An 18886-nucleotide genomic window follows, 5' to 3' on the forward strand; every position below is an offset into this window, starting at 1 on the left:
TCACTGGTCCATTCTTTCCAGTGGGCTTTCTGTTTCTACTGCATGACCCATTGTAATGAATAGAACATAGTCATACATAAGAAAAATACGTACAGCCCTTTAACCTTTAGTTGTAACAGACAACCGACAGCCGGCATACTGAAGACCACCCATAAGGAGAATGGACTTTCCAAGCTTAGACTGTCTAGAGGTGGATCAAGGTTCCATGCTTTATACCTGAGTTTAACACTCAGGTCTAATGCCGCGTTTTAATTCCAGTGGGTAAGAGCCCTAAGCGTTCAGGAGAATCTTACATTTATTATGTTTTCCACTTATAAAATAGATAAAATACTTTTTTTTATTTTTGGGCAAGTAATTGCTATATATTTGAAATAAAAAAGGGCGGGGCAGTACTTACAATTCTCAAAGTTTTAAAATGGCAAATTTCAGTGGGGCAAACCACATCTGAATGAACAAGCCGTATCATGAAACGTGCAAGACTTTATAACTGTAAAACAGATGATCCCTCCAGACAGTAACATGTTTAACCCCTCTCCCTTTCTATGAGCCAACGTGTCAATAACAATAAACATAACTGACATTGCTTGAGAAAATTTGGGGGCTTCGTCGTTCACATTGGAGACGCGAATCCTGACTGTGGCCGTCCCCGTGTTTGATGGCTCTCCGCTGTCGATTGCAAGGATGACAAACTCATACAGATGGTTTGGCCTCTCGTAATCCAAGCTCCTTGCTGGGCTAATGGTGCCCTGAGTGGAGATGCTGAAATCAGGGCTGAGAGTGAAGTATGAAAACTCCCCATTCATAGCGGAGTCACAGTCAGTGGCTGTCACTGGTGAGAAAGAAGAAAGGAAATAATTGCTGAAGCAGAAGGACAATTAGCGGACGTGATGCATCGATGCACCATGTTATTAAAGGGGAAAATGACGGGTAGTTTAAAGCCAAGATAATTATACCATTGTTATTTGGCTCATACATGCTGCTTGTATCTACGGCACGTCAGTCTTCTTCTAGGTTATTGCTAGAAACCGTTTTATGACTTCAAAGAAACACAGAAAACTGATAAATCTAACAAGTGCGAATTCAGGCAAATCGTATAGTTATATCTAAACCCTTATTGACGCCCCAATATCAGCACTGAAAAGGGGCGACTCGAGGAAAAAGAGAGCATCTTTAGAGTGATAAATTTCACGGAGATAAAGTACTAACCAATCAGCTCTTAACTGTCATTTTTTTTTATACAGCCTGTAGCATGGCAGTTAGGAGCTGATTGGTTGGTGCAATTTATCACTCTCCAAGGCTTGATAAATCTGGGTATAACATTCCCTGTGTTGTCTACATCGTAACCATCCAAGGAAAACCTCTGTCTCCGAGCGTTAGTGAAATCTCCATAAAATACTGCATAGCATTTCCAATAAGATCTTGTCACCCAGCAAGTATTTATACCCTGTGTAATTCTCCTCTGACACAGAAACTTTTGCAGTCCTTCTCCGGAGTGACTGTATTGTATAAACTAAGTGTAGTTATGTTCTCCTAGCTGCCTGCTGAGCGCTTTATAAGTGGGAAAATTTACTGCACTTCAGCAATATGACCAGAGGGTACTAACCTTGCAAGAGAGAGGTTGCCACCGGCACGGTCTCAGGGACGCTGTCACGGCTGTAGATTGTCTGCTGAAATTCTGGGGTGCAATCATTTATGTCTGTAATCACCACCACAACCTGCAAAACATTTCCATTAAATGCGGAAGAGTTTCAGCGGAGTGCAATAAAACGGACACTAATATCTTGATATAAAAATGATTCAGTGTGCACCTGGCCTCTTGTGCGCACAGTAATAAAATCTACTTTCACACATCAGCATTATCCTTGGGTCATAAACTTGTCATATTTATACATGTGCAGTACATGCCAAGGGGTGGAACCGGAGGCAGTAGCTCCGTCCTGCAGCAGAACTTCTCCCTTAACCAAAACAAGCCTGGCTTCTGTATCTCCACAAACATACAGGATTACCACAATGTTATTACCAGGCAGGATCAGACTGGCCCACACGAGTACAGGGAAAATCCCCAGGGAGCACCACTTCCTTTTTCAGGTTCCAGAAAGTGTGGTCAAATTATACCATGTTACTCTAATATAGGGTAAGTTACCTGGTAGAGCAGTTACATGAATGAACAGATCATCCACTTTAGAATCCATGCTGTCTGCAGGGTATGTCCTCTCTAATGGTTGGCCGAGCCTGTCTTGTGGTTGGCTAGACCCCCTAAGCATGGGACCCTATCACTGCCTTCCCCCAGTGGGGCCTGTATGCTCCAGACCAGAACTGATACCAGGGATAATGCGTGGGTTTGGAAGCTGGAGTTAACTCTTTATAACATGGAGTGAGCTCATCGTTCCACACAGAATGTCTGGGCTCATTGAGACTTCCTATATACATGTACATGACCACTTACCTCCACAGTGCTGTTTAGCGGGTGCAGGTCCTCACTTGCTCTCACCAGCAGCAGAAACCGGTTAGGTTCCGTCTCAAAGTCCACACTCTGGGTCAATGCCATCTCACCACTTAAGTGGTGGAGACGGAACAGGTAGTGCGGGTTAGTGACCAAACTGTACCTTAAGGACCGGTTCTGATACGACATTGCTGAGACCGTCAGTAGTCTGTAATGTGGAGAATGCGTTCAGAAGTTATGGAACCCGAAAAAATACATTTCAATATGTTCCACTCTTGATACGGAAGACTCCCAGCCTGTTCTTTTGTTTTCAACCTTTAACATTTATCAATTTAAAAAGTAACAAAACAATTTCACTATCAAAATATAATTTTGTGAATATACCCATTTCTCCTTTTTTTAAGTGTGAGCGCCAATGTACTCCCAGCAATGGCAGACGCTTCACCTAGGCCAGCTAGAAGGCCACATATGTCACGCCAGCTGCTAGTTACCATCCTCCAGTACAGCACAGGTCTCTAAGAGTTATAGGGGCATATGTATCAAAACTTGGAGAGTGATAAACTAATCAGCTCCTACTGTAATTGTCATTTTTCATTCACAGCCTGTGACATGGCACCACACAGTAACACACAAAGCTGATGCGAAGGTTTTGACCTTAGAGATGGTCTATGGGGGTCATTCCGAGTTGATCACATGTAGCAACTTTTTGCTGCTCGTGTGATCAACTAGACGCCGCCTATGGAGTGTATTTCTGCATAGCAAGGCTGCGATCGCTTGTACAGCACTGCTATGCTAAAACAGTTTTGTGTAAAAGAAGACTAGCCCTGCTGCTACTTACCCTGTGCGATGGATCCAGCGATGAAGGTCCCGGAATTGACGTCAGACATCCACCCTCCAAACGCCTCAACACACCTGCGTTCGGATCTCTACTTCCCGAAAACGGTGAGTAGACGTCCCAATTCGCCTCCCACCTGTCAATCTTCTTGCGGTCTGCGCTGCGACCGTTTTCTTCGTTCCCGCCGTCATTGCCCAGCGACTTCTGTCGCTGAGCAACAACGCGCCTGTGCATTGCGTCCACCGCACATGCGCAGAACCGACCCATTCGCACTGTTGCAAAGAACCGCAGCGTGCGAACGGGTCAGAATGACCCCCCATATTTGCAAACAAAGGGCAACATTTACTATATGTGATTCTACTGTGGGCTTGAAAGTGTGTTTTTTACAAACCGCTGGATTTACGATACGGCGGTTTGGACAGTCATTTTTAAATTGCCGGCAATGTGGAGCGGTTTACAAATGGTCAAACTACCGTCAGGTCTCTAAACCACTACAGCAAAAAATGCCACGAAACCGCCGTTAAACTGCTGCTCATATCCAGCCAATGAGAAGTGGAGGAATCACATTTTCAATGAGGACAATCATTATGTATTGGGGTCAGATAGCATTAATAATTCTATTACAGGAGTCATATTTTTATTAATATATCAGAGGGCAACATTAATGTTTAATTTGATTAAGAGAGCAATATTTATTAATTTGATTAAAAAGTACATATTGATTCGTTGTTAATTGGTGTTAAAAAATGTTTTAATGATGGGGCAAAATTTATTATTTTATGGCTGTATAAATAACCCCATCATCGTAAAATTATAAAATGTTTAAATTGGCACAATAAAATTTCAATAAAAAATTCATATAAAATATCCACAATTATTCATTTTAAACAATGCTGTTTGCAGGTGAGTTTTGCTTTGGTTCCTTTAAGTCTGACGTAGATTTTCATGCATCACTGGTGTCACTTTGTGAATCTACTTAAAGCCACTTACGTTAAAAAAAATTAAACAGTAAAAATTAACTAAATTTGTTGTAGAAAATCAGAAGAAAATCATATTCCTATGTAACTTACATGTGTCCTGCTGGGGTATTCTCTGGGATGTACACAGTATACGAAGCGTTTTGAAACTGTGGCGGCCTTTCGCCAGCAATCACTGACACTGTAACCGCCGAGCTTTTCTTTCCAAGTTTATCAGCCGCTTGCACGGTGAGAAGGTATTCTACGCCCTCGTCCAAACTCTGCCCGGTCGTCTGTATCAAACCGGTGCTTCTGTCAACAGTAAATCTGTCTCTTCCGCCTGAATCAACAAAACAAGCGTCAACAAATGTATAGGAAATATGGTGGAAGGAATGGACAAGTGGAGAAATCGCCCATTTCAGGCAATCAGCTTAGAGGTGGCATTTATCAAGTACATTTTACTAAATGATAGAAGATGATTGATTGAAATGGGCAACTTCAGCGCTTGTCCACTTCTCCACTCTTTACACTGCTTGATACATATCCCCTGATGCCTAAACCAACCTAATATTTATCCCCTTTAGACGCATCAGTATTACTAGGACAGTGGCAGTTATTGGGGTAGATTTGTATTACTAGGACAGTGGCAGTTATTGGGGTAGATTTGTATTACTAGGACAGTGGCAGTTATTGGGGTAGATTTGTATTATTAGGACAGTGGCAGTTATTGGGGTAGATTTGTATTATTAGGACAGTGGCAGTTATTGGGGTAGATTTGTATTGCTAGGACAGTGGCAGTTATTGGGGTAGATTTGTATTACTGGGACAGTGGCAGTTATTGGGGTAGATTTGTATTACTGGGACAGTGGCAGTTATTGGGGTAGATTTGTATTAATGGGACAGTGGCAGTTATTGGGGTAGATTTGTATTACTGGAACAGTGGCAGTTATTGGGGTAGATTTGTATTGCTAGGACAGTGGCAGTTATTGGGGTAGATTTGTATCACTGGAACAGTGGCAGTTATTGGGGTAGATTTGTATTAGTAGGACAGTGGCAGTTATTGGAGTACATTTGTATTACTAGGACAGGGGCAGTTATTGGGGTAGATTTGTATTACTGGAACAGTGGCAGTTATTGGTGTAGATTTGTATTGCTAGGACAGTGGCAGTTATTGGGGTAGATTTGTATTACTAGGACAGTGGCAGTTATTGGGGTAGATTTGTATTACTGGGACAGTGGCAGTTATTGGGGTAGATTTGTATTACTAGGACAGGGGCAGTTATTGGGGTAGATTTGTATTACTAGGACAGGGGCAGTTATTGGGGTAGATTTGTATTACTAGGACAGTGGCAGTTATTGGGGTAGATTTGTTTTACTGGGACAGTGGCAGTTATTGGGGTAGATTTGTATTACTAGGACAGTGGCAGTTATTGTGGTAGATTTGTATTACTAGGACAGTGGCAGTTATTGGGGTAGATTTGTATTACTAGGACAGTGGCAGTTATTGGGGTAGATTTGTATTACTAGGACAGTGGCAGTTATTGGGGTAGATTTGTATTACTAGGACAGTGGCAGTTATTGGGGTAGATTTGTATTACTGGGACAGTGGCAGTTATTTGGGTAGATTTGTATTACTGGGACAGTGGCAGTTATTGGGGTAGATTTGTATTACTGGGACAGTGGCAGTTATTGGGGTAGATTTGTATTACTGGGACAGTGGCAGTTATTGGGGTAGATTTGTATTACTGGGACAGTGGCAGTTATTGGAGTACATTTGTATTACTAGGACAGTGGCAGTTATTGGGGTAGATTTGTATTACTGGAACAGTGGCAGTTATTGGGGTAGATTTGTATTGCTAGGACAGTGGCAGTTATTGGGGTAGATTTGTATAACTAGGACAGTGGCAGTTATTGGGGTAGATTTGTATTACTGGGACAGTGGCAGTTATTGGGGTAGATTTGTATTATTAGGACGGGGCAGTTATTGGGGTAGATTTGTATTACTAGGACAGGGGCAGTTATTGGGGTAGATTTGTATTACTAGGACAGTGGCAGTTATTGGGGTAGATTTGTATTACTGGGACAGTGGCAGTTATTGGGGTAGATTTGTATTACTAGGACAGTGGCAGTTATTGGGGTAGATTTGTATTACTAGGACAGTGGCAGTTATTGGGGTAGATTTGTATTACTAGGACAGTGGCAGTAATTTAGGTAGATTTGTATTACTAGGACAGTGGCAGTTATTGGGGTAGATTTGTATTACTAGGACAGTGGCAGTTATTGGGGTAGATTTGTATTACTAGGGCAGTGGCAGTTATTGGGGTAGATTTGTATTGCTAGGACAGTGGCAGTTATTGGGGTAGATTTGTATTACTAGGACAGTGGCAGTTATTGGGGTAGATTTGTATTACTGGGACAGGGGCAGTAATTGGGGTAGATTTGTATTACTAAGACAGGGGCAGTTATTGGGGTAGATTTGTATTACTAGGGCAGTGGCAGTTATTGGGGTAGAATTGTATTGCTAGGACAGTGGCAGTTACTGGGGTAGATTTGTATTACTAGGACAGGGGCAGTTATTGGGGTAGATTTGTATTACTGGGACAGTGGCAGTTATTGGGGTAAATTTGTATTACTAGGAGAGTGGCAGTTATTGAGGTAGATTTGTATTACTAGGGCAGTGGCAGTTATTGGGGTAGATTTGTATTACTAGGACAGTGGCAGTTATTGGGGTAGAATTGTATTGCTAGGACAGTGGCAGTTATTGGGGTAGATTTGTATTACTAGGACAGGGGCAGTTATTGGGGTAGATTTGTATTACTGGGACAGTGGCAGTTATTGGGGTAGATTTGTATTACTGGGACAGTGGCAGTTATTGGGGTAGATTTGTATTACTGGGACAGTGGCAGTTATTGGGGTAGATTTGTATTACTAGGACAAGGGCAGTTATTGGGGTAGATTTGTATTACTGGGACAGTGGCAGTTATTGGGGTAGATTTGTATTACTGGGACAGTGGCAGTTATTGGGGTAGATTTGTATTACTGGGACAGTGGCAGTTATTGGGGTAGATTTGTATTACTGGAACAGTGGCAGTTATTGGGGTAGATTTGTATTAGTAGGACAGTGGCAGTTATTGGAGTACATTTGTATTACTAGGACAGTGGCAGTTATTGGGGTAGATTTGTATTACTGGAACAGTGGCAGTTATTGGGGTAGATTTGTATTGCTAGGACAGTGGCAGTTATTGGGGTAGATTTGTATTACTAGGACAGTGGCAGTTATTGGGGTAGATTTGGATTACTGGGACAGTGGCAGTTATTGGGGTAGATTTGTATTACTAGGACAGGGGCAGTTATTGGGGTAGATTTGTATTACTAGGACAGGGGCAGTTATTGGGGTAGATTTGTATTACTAGGACAGTGGCAGTTATTGGGGTAGATTTGTATTACTGGGACAGTGGCAGTTATTGGGGTAGATTTGTATTACTAGGACAGTGGCAGTTATCGGGGTATATTTGTATTACTAGGACAGTGGCAGTTATTGGGGTAGATTTGTATTACTAGGACAGTGGCAGTTATTGGGGTATATTTGTATTACTAGGACAGTGGCAGTTATTGGGGTAGATTTGTATTACTAGGACAGTGGCAGTTATTGGGGTAGATTTGTATTACTAGGACAGTGGCAGTTATTGTGGTAGATTTGTATTACTAGGACAGTGGCAGTTATTGGGGTAGATTTGTATTACTGGGACAGTGGCAGTTATTGGGGTAGATTTGTATTACTGGGACAGTGGCAGTTATTGGGGTAGATTTGTATTACTGGGACAGTGGCAGTTATTGGGGTAGATTTGTATTACTGGGACAGTGGCAGTTATTGGGGTAGATTTGTATTACTAGGACAGGGGCAGTTATTGGGGTAGATTTGTATTACTGGGACAGTGGCAGTTATTGGGGTAGATTTGTATTACTAGGACAGTGGCAGTTATTGGGGTTGATTTGTATTAGTAGGACAGTGGCAGTTATTGGAGTACATTTGTATTACTAGGACAGTGGCAGTTATTGGGGTAGATTTGTATTACTGGAACAGTGGCAGTTATTGGGGTAGATTTGTATTGCTAGGACAGTGGCAGTTATTGGGGTAGATTTGTATTACTAGGACAGTGGCAGTTATTGGGGTAGATTTGTATTACTGGGACAGTGGCAGTTATTGGGGTAGATTTGTATTACTAGGACAGGGGCAGTTATTGGGGTAGATTTGTATTACTAGGACAGGGGCAGTTATTGGGGTAGATTTGTATTACTAGGACAGTGGCAGTTATTGGGGTAGCTTTGTATTACTGGGACAGTGGCAGTTATTGGGGTAGATTTGTATTACTAGGACAGTGGCAGTTATTGGGGTAGATTTGTATTACTAGGACAGTGGCAGTTATTGGGGTAGATTTGTATTACTAGGACTGTGGCAGTTATTGGGGTCGATTTGTATTACTAGGACAGTGGCAGTTATTGGGGTAGATTTGTATTACTAGGACAGTGGCAGTTATTGGGGTAGATTTGTATTACTGGGACAGGGGCAGTAATTGGGGTAGATTTGTATTACTAAAACAGGGGCAGTTATTGGGGTAGATTTGTATTACTAGGGCAGTGGCAGTTATTGGGGTAGAATTGTATTGCTAGGACAGTGGCAGTTATTGGGGTAGATTTGTATTACTAGGACAGGGGCAGTTATTGGGGTAGATTTGTATTACTGGGACAGTGGCAGTTATTGGGGTAAATTTGTATTACTAGGAGAGTGGCAGTTATTAGGGTAGATTTGTATTACTAGGGCAGTGGCAGTTATTGGGGTAGATTTGTATTACTAGGACAGTGGCAGTTATTGGGTAGAATTGTATTGCTAGGACAGTGGCAGTTATTGGGGTAGATTTGTATTACTAGGACAGGGGCAGTTATTGGGGTAGATTTGTATTACTAGGACAGTGGCAGTTATTGGAGTACATTTGCATTACTAGGACAGTGGCAGTTATTGGGGTAGATTTGTATTACTGGAACAGTGGCAGTTATTGGGGTAGATTTGTATTGCTAGGACAGTGGCAGTTATTGGGGTAGATTTGTATTACTAGGACAGTGGCAGTTATTGGGGTAGATTTGTAGTACTGGGACAGTGGCAGTTATTGGGGTAGATTTGTATTACTAGGACAGGGGCAGTTATTGGGGTAGATTTGTATTACTGGAACAGTGGCAGTTATTGGGGTAGATTTGTATTGCTAGGACAGTGGCAGTTATTGGGGTAGATTTGTATTACTAGGACAGTGGCAGTTATTGGGGTAGATTTGTAGTACTGGGACAGTGGCAGTTATTGGGGTAGATTTGTATTACTAGGACAGGGGCAGTTTTGGGGTAGATTTGTATTACTAGGACAGTGGCAGTTATTGGGGTAGATTTGTATTACTGGGACAGTGGCAGTTATTGGGGTAGATTTGTATTACTAGGACAGTGGCAGTTATTGGGGTAGATTTGTATTACTAGGACAGTGGCAGTTATTGGGGTAGATTTGTATTACTGGGACAGGGGCAGTTATTGGGGTAGATTTGTATTACTAGGACAGGGGCAGTTATTGGGGTAGATTTGTATTACTGGAACAGTGGCAGTTATTGGGGTAGATTTGTATTGCTAGGACAGTGGCAGTTATTGGGGTAGATTTGTATTACTAGGACAGTGGCAGTTATTGGGGTAGATTTGTATTACTGGGACAGTGGCAGTTATTGGGGTAGATTTGTATTACTAGGACAGTGGCAGTTATTGGGGTAGATTTGTAGTACTGGGACAGTGGCAGTTATTGGGGTAGATTTGTATTACTAGGACAGTGGCAGTTATTGGGGTAGATTTGTATTACTGGAACAGTGGCAGTTATTGGGGTAGATTTGTATTGCTAGGACAGTGGCAGTTATTGGGGTAGATTTGTATTACTAGGACAGTGGCAGTTATTGGGGTAGATTTGTAGTACTGGGACAGTGGCAGTTATTGGGGTAGATTTGTATTACTAGGACAGGGGCAGTTTTGGGGTAGATTTGTATTACTAGGACAGTGGCAGTTATTGGGGTAGATTTGTATTACTGGGACAGTGGCAGTTATTGGGGTAGATTTGTATTACTAGGACAGTGGCAGTTATTGGGGTAGATTTGTATTACTAGGACAGTGGCAGTTATTGGGGTAGATTTGTATTACTAGGACAGTGGCAGTTATTGGGGTAGATTTGTATTACTGGGACAGTGGCAGTTATTGGGGTAGATTTGTATTACTGGGACAGTGGCAGTTATTGGGGTCGATTTGTATTACTAGGACAGTGGCAGTTATTGGGGTAGATTTGTATTACTAGGACAGTGGCAGTTATTGGGGTAGATTTGTATTACTAGGACAGTGGCAGTTATTGGGGTAGATTTGTATTACTGGGACAGTAGCAGTTATTGGGGTAGATTTGTATTACTAGGACAGTGGCAGTTATTGGGGTAGATTTGTATTACTAGGAGAGTGGCAGTTATTGGGGTAGATTTGTATTCATAGGGCAGTGGCAGTTATTGGGGTAGATTTGTATTACTGGGACAGTGGCAGTTATTGGGGTAGATTTGTATTACTGGGACAGTGGCAGTTATTGGGGTAGATTTGTATTGCTAGGACAGTGGCAGTTATTGGGGTAGATTTGTATTACTGGGACAGTGGCAGTTATTGGGGTAGATTTGTATTACTAGGACAGTGGCAGTTATTGGGGTAGATTTGTATTGCTAGGACAGTGGCAGTTATTGGGGTAGATCTGTATTGCTAGGATAGTGGCAGTTATTGGGGTAGATTTGTATTACTGGGACAGTGGCAGTTATTGGGGAAGATTTGTATTGCTAGGACAGTGGCAGTTATCGGGGTAGATTTGTATTGCTAGGACAGTGGCAGTTATTGCTGCAGATTTGTATTGCTAGGACAGTGGCAGTTATTGGGGTAGATTTGTATTAGTAGGACAGTGGCAGTTATTGGAGTACATTTGTATTACTGGGACAGTGGCAGTTATTGGGGTAGATTTGTATTACTAGGACAGTGGCAGTTATTGGAGTACATTTGTATTACTGGGACAGTGGCAGTTATTGGGGTAGATGTGTATTACTAGGACAGTGGCAGTTATTGGAGTACATTTGTATTACTGGGACAGTGGCAGTTATTGGGGTAGATTTGTATTACTGGGACAGTGGTAGTTATTGGGGTAGATTTGTATTGCTAGGACAGTGGCAGTTATCGGGGTAGATTTGTATTGCTAGGACAGTGGCAGTTATTGGGGTAGATTTGTATTGCTAGGACAGTGGCAGTTATTGGGGTAGATTTGTATTAGTAGGACAGTGGCAGTTATTGGAGTACATTTGTATTACTAGGACAGTGGCAGTTATTGGGGTAGATTTGTATTACTGGGACAGTGGCAGTTATTGGGGTAGATTTGTATTGCTAGGACAGTGGCAGTTATTGGGGTAGATTTGTATTACTAGGACAGTGGCAGTTATTGGGGTAGATTTGTATTACTGGGACAGTGGCAGTTATTGGGGTAGATTTGTATTGCTAGGACAGTGGCAGATATTGGGGTAGAATTGTATTGCTAGGACAGTGGCAGTTATTGGGGTAGATTTGTATTACTAGGACAGTGGCAGTTATTGGGGTAGATTTGTATTACTGGGACAGTGGCAGTTATTGGGGTAGATTTGTATTGCTAGGACAGTGGCAGATATTGGGGTAGAATTGTATTGCTAGGACAGTGGCAGTTATTGGGATAGATTTGTATTGTCAGGACAGTGGCAGTTATTGGGGGTAGATTTGTATTGCTAGGACAGTGGCAGTTATTGGGGTAGATTTGTATTGTGGCAGTTATTGGGGTAGATTTGTATTACTAGGACAGTGGCAGTTATTGGGGTAGATTTGTATTACCAGGACAGTGGCAGTTATTTGGGTAGATTTGTATTACTGGGACAGTGGCAGTTATTGGGGTAGATTTGTATTACTGGGACAGTGGCAGTTACTGGGGTAGATTTGTATTACTGGGACAGTGGCAGTTATTGGGGTAGATTTGTATTACTAGGAGAGTGGTAGTTATTGTGGTAGATTTGTATTACTAGGGCAGTGGCAGTTATTGGGGTAGATTTGTATTATTAGGACAGTGGCAGTTATTGGGGTAGATTTGTATTGCTAGGACAGTGGCAGTTATTGGGGTAGATTTGTATTACTAGGACAGTGGCAGTTATTGGGGTAGATTTTTATTATTAGGACAGTGGCAGTTATTGGGGTAGATTTGTATTGCTAGGACAGTGGCAGTTATTGGGGTAGATTTGTATTATTAGGACAGTGGCAGTTATTGGGGTAGATTTGTATTATTAGGACAGTGGCAGTTATTGGGGTAGATTTGTATTGCTAGGACAGTGGCAGTTATTGGGATAGATTTGCATTATTAGGACAGTGGCAGTTATTGGGGTAGATTTGTATTGCTAGAACCGTGGCAGTTATTGGGGTAGATTTGTATTATTAGGACAGTGGCAGTTATTGGGGTAGATTTGGATTATTAGGACAGTGGCAGTTATTGGGGTAGATTTGTATTACTAGGACAGTGGCAGTTATTGGGGTAGATTTGTATTATTAGGACAGTGGCAGTTATTGGGGTAGATTTGTATTATTAGGACAGTGGAAGTTATTGGGGTAGATTTGTATTGCTAGGACAGTGGCAGTTATTGGGGTAGATTTGTATTACTAGGACAGTGGCAGTTATTGGGGTAGATTTGTATTATTAGGACAGTGGCAGTTTTTGGGGTAGATTTGTATTACTAGGACAGTGGCAGTTATTGGGGTAGATTTGTATTATTAGGACAGTGGCAGTTATTGGGGTAGATTTTTATTATTAGGACAGTGGCAGTTATTGGGGTAGATTTGTATTATTAGGACAGTGGCAGTTATTTGGGTAGATTTGTATTATTAGGACAGTGGCAGTTATTGGGGTAGATTTGTATTATTAGGACAGTGGCAGTTATTGGGGTAGATTTGTATTATTAGAACAGTGGCAGTTATTGGGGTAGATTTGTATTGCTAGGACAGTGGCAGTTATTGGGGTAGATTTGTATTACTAGGACAGTGGCAGTTATTGGGGTAGATTTGTATTATTAGGCCAGTGGCAGTTATTGGGGTAGATTTTTATTATTAGGACAGTGGCAGTTATTGGGGTAGATTTGTATTATTAGGACAGTGGCAGTTATTTGGGTAGATTTGTATTATTAGGACAGTGGCAGTTATTGGGGTAGATTTGTATTATTAGGACAGTGGCAGTTATTGGGGTAGATTTGTATTGTGGCAGTTATTGGGGTAGATTTGTATTACTAGGACAGTGGCAGTTATTGGGGTAGATTTGTATTACCAGGACAGTGGCAGTTATTTGGGTAGATATGTATTACTGGGACAGTGGCAGTTATTGGGGTAGATTTGTATTACTGGGACAGTGGCAGTTACTGGGGTAGATTTGTATTACTGGGACAGTGGCAGTTATTGGGGTAGATTTGTATTACTATTAGAGTGGCAGTTATTGGGGTAGATTTGTATTACTAGGGCAGTGGCAGTTATTGGGGTAGATTTGTATTATTAGGACAGTGGCAGTTATTGGGGTAGATTTGTATTGCTAGGACAGTGGCAGTTATTGGGGTAGATTTGTATTACTAGGACAGTGGCAGTTATTGGGGTAGATTTTTATTATTAGGACAGTGGCAGTTATTGGGGTAGATTTGTATTGCTAGGACAGTGGCAGTTATTGGGGTAGATTTGTATTATTAGGACAGTGGCAGTTATTGGGGTAGATTTGTATTATTAGGACAGTGGCAGTTATTGGGGTAGATTTGTATTGCTAGGACAGTGGCAGTTATTGGGATAGATTTGTATTATTAGGACAGTGGCAGTTATTGGGGTAGATTTGTATTGCTAGAACAGTGGCAGTTATTGGGGTAGATTTGTATTATTAGGACAGTGGCAGTTATTGGGGTAGATTTGGATTATTAGGACAGTGGCAGTTATTGGGCTAGATTTGTATTACTAGGACAGTGGCAGTTATTGGGGTAGATTTGTATTATTAGGACAGTGGCAGTTATTGGGGTAGATTTGTATTATTAGGACAGTGGCAGTTATTGGGGTAGATTTGTATTGCTAGGACAGTGGCAGTTATTGGGGTAGATTTGTATTACTAGGACAGTGGCAGTTATTGGGGTAGATTTGTATTATTAGGACAGTGGCAGTTTTTGGGGTAGATTTGTATTATTAGGACAGTGGCAGTTATTGGGGTAGATTTTTATTATTAGGACAGTGGCAGTTATTGGGGTAGATTTGTATTATTAGGACAGTGGCAGTTATTTGGGTAGATTTGTATTATTAGGACAGTGGCAGTTATTGGGGTAGATTTGTATTATTAGGACAGTGGCAGTTATTGGGGTAGATTTGTATTATTAGAACAGTGGCAGTTATTGGGGTAGATTTGTATTGCTAGGACAGTGGCAGTTATTGGGGTAGATTTGTATTACTAGGACAGTGGCAGTTATTGGGGTAGATTTGTATTATTAGGCCAGTGGCAGTTATTGGGGTAGATTTTTATTATTAGGACAGTGGCAGTTATTGGGGTAGATTTGTATTATTAGGACAGTGGCAGTTATTTGGGTAGATTTGTATTATTAGGACAGTGGCAGTTATTAGGGTAGATTTGTATTATTAGGACAGTGGCAGTTATTGGGGTAGATTTGTATTATTAGGACAGTGGCAGTTATTGTGGTAGATTTGTATTGCTAGGACAGTGGCAGTTATTGGGGTAGATTTGTATTACTAGGACAGTGGCAGTTATTGGGGTAGATTTGTATTATTAGGACAGTGGCAGTTTTTGGGGTAGATTTGTATTACTAGGACAGTGGCAGTTATTGGGGTAGATTTGTATTATTAGGACAGTGGCAGTTATTGGGGTAGATTTTTATTATTAGGACAGTGGCAGTTATTGGGGTAGATTTGTATTATTAGGACAGTGGCAGTTATTTGGGTAGATTTGTATTATTAGGACAGTGGCAGTTATTGGGTTAGATTTGTATTATTAGGACAGTGGCAGTTATTGGGGTAGATTTGTATTATTAGAACAGTGGCAGTTATTGGGGTAGATTTGTATTGCTAGGACAGTGGCAGTTATTGGGGTAGATTTGTATTACTAGGACAGTGGCAGTTATTGGGGTAGATTTGTATTACTAGGACAGTGGCAGTTATTGGGGTAGATTTTTATTACTAGGGCAGTGGCAGTTATTGGGGTAGATTGTTATTACTAGGACAGTGGCAGTTATTGGGATAGATTTGTATTATTAGAACAGTGGCAGTTATTGGGGTAGATTTGTATTGCTAGGACAGTGGCAGTTATTGGGGTAGATTTGTATTACTAGGACAGTGGCAGTTATTGGGGTAGATTTGTATTACTAGGACAGTGGCAGTTATTGGGGTAGATTTATCATTCTTCGTTTTCCAGCAGAGTGTAATTTTACCACTTTTTTCGCAGCGTAGTTTCATCCTTATTTATCAGTATTCCAACCACTGGAGAGGTGTTGCGTCATCTCATTGTTCCGGTGATGTGTTTTCCCACGTTCTGCATCATCGATTTGCTGATGTAATATGCCTCGTTTGGAATGAGAGATTTAGAGACTCTGCAAGACCAGGGTAGAAGCAAGCCCAGCATCCTCTAAGAAGATGATGATCTTGCACAGTGATCCTCTTCTCTGACAGTAGGGGAGACTGTGTAACACTATGCTGAGATGGCAGGTATGCACACTAAACACTAAGAACACCTGCAATCAGAACAAATTATAATAAACACTGCAATTTTACATTTAGTAAAATTGAGGATCTTAGCATAATTTTTAGACCAAAAAATATTGGCCCACCTACCATGGCCAGGTGACTTCATCAGGTGGGTCCCTAACACTCCTGAAGTTCAAGTCCTGTGCTTTGGACTTGAACCTTAGCAATGTCAGGGACTCACCTGATGAGGTCAACTGGCTGTGATAGGTGGGACCGTAATTTTGGGACAAAAAGTATGCTAAAAACCTCAATTTTAATATAATTGTTCTAATTGCCAGTGTGCTTAGTGTTTAGAGTGTGACACTACAAGTCTCAGCATGGTAGCACCTCTTATTATGTTTAGAATTAGGCCGTGCCGACGAAAACAGAGGTGCCACTGCCAATGGAGGTATCTAACATTTATCTGTTTTGCCACTTGATAGATTTAGAGAAGTGCTAATAAGACTTTCCGCTTTCACATTGGAATATTCTTAGGGACACTGGCATTTGTACAGGTTTATATCTATACAGTACTGTATATCGATGTCATTCTAATGCCCCCCAAGGCTCTCCACCATTATAATTAGCAGTTCAAATAACTTGGTTGGTAAAGAAATAAGGGGCCTAATTCAGATCTGATCGCGGCAGCAAATTTGTTAGCTAATGGGCAAAACCATGTGCACTGCAGGTGGGGCAGATGTAACATGTGCAGAGAGAGTTGGGTGGGGTGTGTTCAAACTGAAATCTAAATTGCAGTGTAAAAATAAAACAGTCAGTATTTACCCTGCACAGAAACAATATAACCGACCCACATCTAACTCTCTCTGCACATGTTACATCTGCCCCCCCTGCAGTGCACATGGTCTTGCCCATTAGCTAACACATATGCTGCTGCGATCAGGTCTGAATTACCCCCAAAGTCACTTTTCAAAAAAATAAAAAGAAGAGACCACTCATTTTACCTTCCAATAGGAAATACTCCACTTCTCCATTCACACCTTCATCTCTGTCCGTGGCATCTAACTTGTACACGTATGTTCCAGCTGTGGCCACAGGTGATACAACCGCCAAGAACTGTGCTGGCTGCATTGTCCATTGTGGGCATTCATCGTTAACATCGGTAACCGTGATTTGTAAATGTACGAGGTACCAATGTTTCCCTTTAAAAACATGAAAGGTTTACTTGGTAGATTATCTGCACAATGCAACACTGTATGACCTGAGAACATGTAACACTGTATGACCTGAGAACATGTAACACTGTATGACCTGAGAACATGTAACACTGTATGACCTGAGAACATGTAACACTGTATGACCTGAGAACATGTAACACTGTATGACCTGAGAACATATAACACTGTATGACCTGAGAACATGTAACACTGTATGACCTGAGAACATGTAACACTGTATGACCTGAGAACATATAACACAATGCGGTCTCACATTTACTGAGACTAGCTAAGGGGCCAAAGCATGAAAATGCATCCCCAGTTCAGAGAGTGTGCGGTTTCACCAATCCCAAGATACCAGCCTGTGCCCGTCACATTGTACAATACTCTATACCAACTTCTACTTCCCCATGTTTCACTGGCCTGTGTTCCCTACCATGAGACCAGCCTGTATTCCTTACCATGAGGCCAGCCTGTATTCCTTACCATGAGGCCAGCCTGTATTCCTTACCATGAGACCAGCCTGTATTCCATACCATGAGACCAGCCTGTGCCCCCTACCATGAGACCAGCCTGTGCCCCCTATCATGAGACCAGCCTGTGCCCCCTATCATGAGACCAGCCTGTGTACCCAACCATGAGACCAGCCTGTGCACCCTACCATGAGACCAGCCTGTGTCCCCAACCATGAGATCAGCCGGTGTACCATGGCATCTAACTTGTACACGTATGTTCCAGCTGTGGCCACAGGTGATACAGCTGCCAAGAACTGTGCTGGCTGCATTGACCATTGTGGGCATTCATCGTTAACATCGGTAACCATGATTTGTAAATGTACGAGGTACCAATGTTTCCCTTTAAAAACATGAAAGGTTTGACCAGCCTGTGCCCCCAACCATGAGACCAGCCTGTGTCCCCTACGATAAAACCAGCCTGTGTCCCCTACGATAAAACCAGCCTGTGCCCCCAACCATAAAACCAGCCTGTGTCCCCAACCATCAGACCAGCCTGTGCCCCCAACCATGAGACCAGCCTGTGTCTCCTACCATACAACCAGCCTGTGTCCCCAACCATCAGACCAGCCTGTGCCCTCTTGCCATGATACCAGCCTGCGCTGACAATTTTATTTTTAAGATGCAGGGACTGGGAGGGGTGACTGCTCTAATAGCCCATGACTCTACAGTAGACTGCCCCATCCTACTCCAAGGGCTTGGATACTATCTACCACAGAAAGCAGTGTTATAAGTCAGGTACGTAACACCCTCTCTCCCCCTAGGCGAGCTTTGTAACTATATGGCTTTAGGGCATCTAGCAGAGACTGACATTTTTGCTTCTACCTCTATTGGTGCCATTTCTCCAGCATAAAATGGTCAGCTGCATGTTATACTACTATATAGTCATATAGTTGCCCCCTTCCTGCATTGTCCAGACCGATACTCTGGATCCTCTCTAACTTGACTCATTCCACCCAATACAACATGCCCTGCCTTCAAACTTCCAAATAAATGTATAATGTAGTTAACAGGGCGGAAATTAATTGACTGATGCTGAAATACAACCACCATTGTCATCAATTAAATTATAAATGAAGAATATTGAATTGCTGGCATGACCCTACCTACAATGG

The 18886-nt window shown here is 42.0% G+C and overlaps 1 protein-coding gene across 1 annotated transcript in view; it reads right to left on the minus strand.

The window, feature by feature from the left end:
* The window catches only part of LOC134982206 (neural-cadherin-like), a 203617-nt gene extending 186378 nt beyond the window's left edge, over window positions 1-17239 (minus strand). Inside the window, exons 1-5 of the mRNA XM_063948707.1 lie at window positions 17047-17239; window positions 4349-4574; window positions 2447-2651; window positions 1604-1715; window positions 580-829 (exon numbers count right to left, since the gene is read on the minus strand). Of these exons, the coding sequence (XP_063804777.1) occupies window positions 580-829; window positions 1604-1715; window positions 2447-2651; window positions 4349-4574; window positions 17047-17173 (920 nt within the window). The 5' untranslated portion in view covers window positions 17174-17239. The remainder of the gene's footprint in view (window positions 1-579; window positions 830-1603; window positions 1716-2446; window positions 2652-4348; window positions 4575-17046) is intronic.
* Window positions 17240-18886: the final 1647 nt, after the last annotated feature.

The sequence above is a fragment of the Pseudophryne corroboree genome (genome assembly GCF_028390025.1).
Source record: "Pseudophryne corroboree isolate aPseCor3 chromosome 11 unlocalized genomic scaffold, aPseCor3.hap2 SUPER_11_unloc_8, whole genome shotgun sequence".
Classification (NCBI taxonomy): domain Eukaryota; kingdom Metazoa; phylum Chordata; class Amphibia; order Anura; family Myobatrachidae; genus Pseudophryne; species Pseudophryne corroboree.